General features: G+C 40.9%; 1 protein-coding gene across 1 annotated transcript; it reads left to right on the top strand.

The window, feature by feature from the left end:
- Positions 1-370: 370 nt before the first annotated feature.
- On the top strand, positions 371-6712 carry LOC311100041 (myosin-7-like; the record flags this gene model as incomplete). The annotated part of the gene is made up of 9 exons (XM_084140783.1): positions 371-472; positions 1080-1218; positions 1325-1443; positions 1630-1785; positions 1885-2055; positions 2230-2539; positions 2648-2721; positions 3732-3838; positions 5407-6712. The coding sequence occupies 9 exons, from the start codon at positions 371-373 to the stop codon at positions 5729-5731; spliced, it is 1503 nt and encodes a 500-aa protein (XP_083996909.1). The 3' UTR covers positions 5732-6712.
- Positions 6713-7626: the final 914 nt, after the last annotated feature.

The following is a 7626-nucleotide window of genomic DNA, read 5'->3' on the forward strand; positions in this document are numbered from 1 at the left end:
TTAATTCTGAATGAAACTTTTGTAGTTTCCAATTCAATTCTGATGATGCAGTGCAGCCAGCCCAGGCAGTGTGCTACCCCCATCCCCCACCGTAAACCACACAACACAATATAGAGTGATTTATGTCGTAACATTTCCTTTGAGACACATTCCAAAGTAAAGCCTTACTTAAGGCTAAGTTTGTCCATGATAAAGTTGCAATTATTTAAATGCCACACTGAGATCCATTGCACACAAAACAATCTCCACATTTTCAAAACATGATCAGGACTAATTTGCCGTCCTGTCTATTTATAAATAACTGTTTATGTTATGACCTATACCACAGCCCAAACACAAATTAAACTGTGCTGTTCAATTATTTTCAGAGATGTTACTTATCACCAGCTATCCCTATGACTATGCCTTCATCTCCCAAGGAGAGATTGCTGTAACTTCCATTAATGATGCAGATGAGCTAATGGCTACTGATGTGAGTAAAATACCGTAATTTTCGGACTATAAGCCGCGCCTTTTTTTCAATTTTTCGACCCTGCGGCTTATATAACGGTGCGGCTAATCTATGGATTTTTACAGCTAACGGCCACTAGAAGACCTCCTAAATCTATGGATTTTACAGGTTACAGTCCACCAACTTTAACTCTATGGGCTCTATGACCGGTCCGCGCCTCCCACCTTTAAGCGGCGGGCTCCAGCAGGAAAAGCTGGAGGCCGGAAAAGAGTGAGACAGGTAGCGCGCAAAAGTAAAAGTGGAACCGAGAGTGGTACGAGAGACAGAACGAGAGACAGAACGAGAGCAAGACAGACAGACATTACGAGAGCGAGACAGTTTGTCTCTTTCCCGACAATCCCCTCTGTGCACGAACCCTTACATATGGTAATTAAACATTAAAACACCTGCGGCTTATAGTCCAGTGCGGCTTATATATGTACACATCATTCAATTTAGCTGCTGCGGCTTATACTCCGGTGCGCCTTATAGTGCGGAAAATACGGTATATACATACTGTACATACGATAATTTTCCACTTGTATCCAACTCTTTCTCCAATACAAAACAATGGCCTTTTTGGAACTAGGTTGCCTTTGATGTGCTGGGCTTCTCCCAAGAGGAGAAGAATGGCATTTATAAGCTGACTGGTGCCATCATGCACTACGGCAACCCGAAGTTCAAGAATAAGCAGCGGGAGGAGCAAGCAGAGGCAGATGGCACTGAGGGTGAGTGCTGAGGATTTAAAACCTCTCACTTCAATATACAGTTGAATCTGAAAAATCCTAAATTAGTTAGCATGCCTCTTCCAATCATAAAACTTTCCCTTTCTAGATGTCGACAAAGTCGTATATCTGATGAGCCTGAACTCTGCTGACCTAATCAAGGGGCTGTGTCACCCAAGGGTCAAAGTAGGAAATGAGTGGGTCACCAAAGGTCAGAGTGTCAACCAGGTGACTCTTTAAAAGAAATGTGAACATAAAACTTCTGTATAGAGTTGCTAATATTTTCATGCCTGTGATTCCCCATTGAACATGCTTTTTAGGCCAGGACTATGTCCGATCTGTGTCTAGGAAACTGTCCCTATGCATTTCTGTTGAGGCTATGTTTTGGTAATTTATTTTCTCAATATTTTGTAGGTGTACTACTCTATTGGTGCACGTTCAAAGAACATTTACGAGAACATGTTCCTCTGGATGGTGATAAGAATCAACCTTTCTCTGGACACCAAGAATGCTCGCCAGCTCTTCATTTGTGTGCTGGACATTGCTGGCTTTGAGATCTTTGATATGAGTGTTTGATGTAAATTTGTTTTAAAAAAGGACACATCATGAAACAAATAATCTAAAACATCACAGCTGACAAATTAAAGTACCTGTGAACTTCCCTTCCAGTTCAACACCTTTAAGCAGCTGTGCATCAACTTCACTAATGAGAAGCTGCAGCAGTTCTTCAACCACCACATGTTTGTGCTGGAGCAGGAAGAGTATAAGAAAGAGGGCATCGTCTGGGAGTTCATTGACATTGGCATGGACTTGGCTGCCTGCATTGACCTCATTGAAAGGGTTGGTGTCTTCAGTTGTGCAGTAGTTTATATGATGTGTACAGAGTATTCTTTGAGATTTCAAACATTACAAGAGCAATCTTTATAAATGTGCTTCAACCAGAAATTATTCTGATATTTATTCACTATGCTTTTCCCTTAGCACTAATTTATTTTAATATATTCCTTCCACTAGCCCATGGGTATCATGTCCATCCTTGAAGAGGAGTGCATGTTCCCCAAGGCCAGTGATTCTACATTCAAAGCTAAGCTGTATGATACGCATCTCTGCAAAAATGCATGCTTCCAGAAGCCTAGGATTGTTAAGGGTAGACCAGAGGCACATTATTCCCTGGTTCACTATGCTGGCATTGTTGACTACAACATTGGTAACTGGCTGGTGAAGAACGAGGACCCCCTGAATGAGACTGTGGTCGGACTGTTCCAGAAGTCAGGTCTTAAGTTCCTGGCCAACCTCTTTGTGGGCTATGCTGGTGCAGAAGGAGGTACTATGTGTTTCTATCTGTAAAGACTACAACACACTAAAATAAATAACAATCGCCATGATAGTAGTAATATTAGTATATTTGAATTGTTATTTCATTATCAAACAGCACCTGAAGAAAAAGCAGCTGGAGGAAAAAAGAAGAAAGGCTCTTCCTTCCAGACTGTGTCTGCATTGCACAGGGTAAATCTGAGCTTAAATCAATATATTTCAGATGTTTTCACATGGAAGATTATTAACAAATGTATTATATTTGCACTATATTTGAGATGCCAGTATGTGCTGGATTGGCATGTTCGCATTAAATGCTGTGGTGAATCGTGAGGTACTTGGAGACTCATTCCCTGATGGAAAATTCTACATTTGTCATACTCACAGGAGAACTTGGGTAAACTCATGACCAATTTGAGGTCTACTCACCCCCACTTTGTGCGTTGCCTCATCCCCAACGAGAACAAGACTCCTGCCATCACTAGCACATTAGAGGCTGCTGCCTATAGTCATAGACTAGAAATCACTGGCCACTTTAAGAAATTGAACATTTACGTTTACGTCATTTAGCAGACGCTCTTATCCAGAGCGACTTACAGTTAGTGAATACATTTTTTTTTTATACTGGCCCCCGTGGGAAACGAACCCACAACCCTGGCATTGCAAACACCATGCTCTATCAACTGAGCTACATCCCTGCCGGCCATTCCCTCCCCTACCCTGGACGACGGTGGGCCAATTGTGCGCCGCCCATGAGTCTCCCGGTCGCGGCCGGCTGCGACAGAGCCTGGATTCGAACCAGGATCTCTAGTGGCACAGTTAACACTGCGATGCAGTGCCTTAGACCACTGCGCCACTCAGGAGACATGTCATTTTATGAACACTAGTCATTTTAATATTTTTTACATATCTTGCATTACTCATCTCATATGTATATACTGTATTCTATAATATTCTACTGTATCTTACTCCATGCCGCTCTGTCATTGCTCGTCCATATATGTATATATTCTTAATTCTATTCCTTACTTAGATTGTGTGTATTGGGTATATGTTGTGAAATTGTTAGATATTACTTGTTAGATATTACTGCACTGTCAGAGCTAGAAGCACAAGCATTTCGCTACACCCGCAATAATATCTGCTAAACACGTGTATGTGACAAATAAAATGTGATTTGTATTTGATTTGGGGCCATGGAGAATCCTCTGGTCATGCACCAGCTGCACTGTAACAGTGTGCTGGAAGGCATCAGGATCTGCAGAAAGGGTTTCCACAACAGGATCCTGTATGCTGACTTCAAACAAAGGTAGAAATCATGCATTTTTATTTTTGTTAAGATACCACATCTTCAATCCAAATGCTACCCCTGATGGCCAGTTCATGGACAACATGAAGGCAGCTGAAAAACTCCTGGGCTCTCTGGACATTGACCACACCCATTACAGATTATAACACACTAAGGTCAATTATTTAAATAGATGAAAAGCAATAAGACCTGTTGGACCAGGATGGAAAAACAGCAGCAATTACCAGGTCCAAGCAGTATATTACCAAAACACCACTGTCACGCCCTGACTCAGGGGACGCTTATAAGTTGAGTCAGGGTGTGTATATTCTTTGTTGTGCGTTTTCTATGTTGTATTCTAGTATGTGTGGATCTATGTTGGCCGGTGTGGTTCCCAATCAGAGGCAGCTGTCGCTCGTTGTCTCTGATTGGGGACCATACTTTAGCAGCCTATTGGCACTGTCTAGTTGTGGGATCTTGTTCCTTGTGAGGAATGTTGTGTGTGCTACCTTGGACTTCACGTTTCGTTTTTATTGTTTTGTCGAGTGTTTATTGGTTTAATAAACATGTACGTATATCACGCTGCGCCTTGTTCTGTCCCGTCCTTCAACGTACGTGACAACCACGATCAGGTCAACCTGAGCAATGCCTCTTGAAATAACTGCTGATATACCACTGAACATGCTTACTACATATCATCTGTCTTTAGGGCAAATGGGTCAAGTCAAGAGATACAAATGTGTACTTGGTATAGCGCCACCATGTAGTACATCCAGATCTGGCTACTTTATTTATTTTTATTTCACCTTTATTTAACCATGTAAGCCAGTTGAGAACAAGTTCTCATTTATAACTGCGACCTGGCCAAGATAAAGCAAAGCAGTGCGATAACAACACCACAGAGTTACATATGGGGTAAAACAAAACATAAAGTCATAAATACAACAGAAAATATATATACAGTGTGTGCAAATGTAGCAAGTTATGGAGGTAAGGCAATAAATAGGCCATAGTGCAAAATAATTCCAATTAGTATTAACACTGGAATGATAGATACTTAAAAGCATTTTGGCCATATGTTCTGTACATGCTTTTACAGACCTTGCCAAATTGTGTAACTCTTGGTTAACATGCTGGGTCTGAAGTTGTAAAATCAATTGCTCATTACAGGGCCACCCTGTGGTCAATTTGTGCCATTTTCCTACAGAGGCTAGACATCAGCAATCTAAACATGACTGCCAAGTTTATTTTTTATCTGGGGGATACCACATTAAAGTTATTTATGGTCAACTGGAAGAAAAATGCAATCCTACCAAATACACGACGAGCCAAGCACCACATTATGGCCTTTGTGTATCTTTAGGTGTTCTTCAAGGCTGGTCTCCTGGTTACCCTTGAGGAGATGAGAAACAATCATCTGGCTCTTATCATCACTGGCCTCCAGGCCTGATCACGTGGTCTACTTGCCAGAATTGAGTTCCAGAAAATAGTTGAACGCAGGATGGAATAAGAATAGATCAAACTTCTTCAGGCAATATGGTGAAGGTGGAAAAGGTTGTGTAAAAAGCTAATTCTATTCAATTTCACAGGGATGCCTTGCTTGTGATCCAATGGAACATTTGTGCCTTCATGGGTGTCAAGAATTGGCCCTGGATGAAGCTGTACTTCAAGATCAAACCTCTGCTGAAGTCAGCAAAGACTGATAAGGAGATGGCCAACATGAAGGAAGAATTCCTGAAGCTTAAAGAGGCTTATGCTAAATCTGAAGCTCGTAAAAAGGAGCTGGAAGAAAAGATGGTGTCCCTTCTCCAAGAGAAGAATGACCTGCAGCTCGCTGTCCAAACTGTGAGTAACTTTAACTGCACTACAGTTACTTTGCTGCTGTCACATCTTTGGTCCAAATGGCCTTTCTAGTTAGCTTTTAGCTTAGAGCTAACAAGAGAGATGGAAAAACAGAGAGAAAAGAGACATGATTTGCTAAATAGATTGATAGAAGCATTTAAATGTTTAAAGTAATGACTAAAGTATTCCACCCCGAAACTGTATAACTGTGTGAAATGTGTTAGAATCATAAGAATATAATCTAATGATGTGTGTAGCTTAGTTAGAAAATTTTTGTGGCCTCTGTTCTGGGGGTGGCTATAGCCTGCATGGGAATGTTGGTACTCTGTGGATGTTGTCTAATCCCTTGTGTGAGAGGTCTTGTTTCTAGGACTCTGGAGAAAGCTGTGTCCCAGCAGATGGTGAGATACAGTCCGCTCCCGAATTCAGACCAATGGGATGAACGATACATGCCTCCAGTTTTGGTTGATGATGCAGAAGATTTTAATCCTGATGAACCTGCATTGAATGAGACCATTTTTAATGTTTAGTATGCTATCCTTTCAATGAAGATCATAACGAAAATCCTAACAAGAAGAGTTATGATTGGAAGTAGAGTTTGTTAGCATGATATGATTTAATATTATGTATTTTATCAAGAAATACATTTATTGTATGTGTGTATTATTTAGTCAAAGGGTGGATTGATAGAAGATTTTAAATGTTTAAAGTAATGACTAAAGTATTCCACCCCGAAACTGTATAACTGTGTGAAATGTGTTAGAATCATAAGACTATAATCTGATGATGTGTGTAGCTTAGTTAGACTTAGAAATAGGACATTGTGGTCTTTTGCAGCTATACATGCAGGGGTCGGATGGGAAACCAGATGTCCCCACCTAGGGAGGGGAAGCGAGAGACTTGTAGACGATATAACCATGTAGAGGCCTAATGGAAAAATACAGCCTGTCTAAGCAGGGAGTAGCCTATGATAAGAATTTGTGTGTGTGAATAAAAGGACTTGCTCTGCACTTTGGGGGCAGAGCGCTCTCTGAATAAAGAACTGATCATTGTATGCTGGGATTCTGTCTGTTTTCATAACTAGAGCCTTACAACCTCTAGGATACAGATGGAGTTATAAAATAGTTCAGTTTGAACATTGAGATAGAAATTCTTGTGACATAGATACATACAATCAGTGGAGCATTTTTCGATCATTTGTAGTGTCCAAATATTTTTCCACCAAACAAACTTCGGAACTTTGGAGAATTGTATATACTTACAATATATTGACACATTGACAGCAAGAAGACACTATTGGTGATGCTGAAGAGAGATGTGAGGATCAAGAGCACAATCCAGCACATATCATTGCCAGCTGACCAAGGAGAAGAAGGCTCTGCAGGAGGCTCATCAGCAAACGCTGGATGACCTGCAGAGTGAGGAGGACAAAGTCAACACGCTGACCAAAGCCAAACTGGAACAGCAAGTTGATGATGTGAGTATCAAATAGGAATTCATAAAAATTACAACAAAATGTGTTATATCCTAAAAATAGGCTACAGTAAATTGGTTACTCCGAATATTGTTTTATACATATTTTATCAGCTTGAAGGGTCTCTGGAGCAAGAGAAGAAGGTGAGAATGGGCCTTGAGAGAGCCAAGAGAAAGCTGGAGGGAGACTTGAAGTTGACCCAGGAGAGTCTAATGGACCTGGAGAATGACAAGCAGCAGCTGGAGGAGAGAATGAAGAAGTAAGATCACAACCCACAAAAATCGAATGAATAATTATTTTACAGAAAGCGCTAAAATGTGTCCTTTACTCATCAGCAAGGACTTTGAGATGAGCAAACTCAACAGCAAGATTGAGGATGAGCAGGTCTTGGGTGCCCAGCTTCAGAAAAAACTGAAGGAGCTGCAGGTATTTCAATAGCATTGTTGAAAAGGGAATATTTCTGTTGCAACTGTTGTGTTCTTACCAGGAAATC

This window comes from Coregonus lavaretus (genome assembly GCF_964263955.1).
Source record: "Coregonus lavaretus genome assembly, chromosome: 2".
Classification (NCBI taxonomy): Eukaryota; Metazoa; Chordata; class Actinopteri; order Salmoniformes; family Salmonidae; genus Coregonus; species Coregonus lavaretus.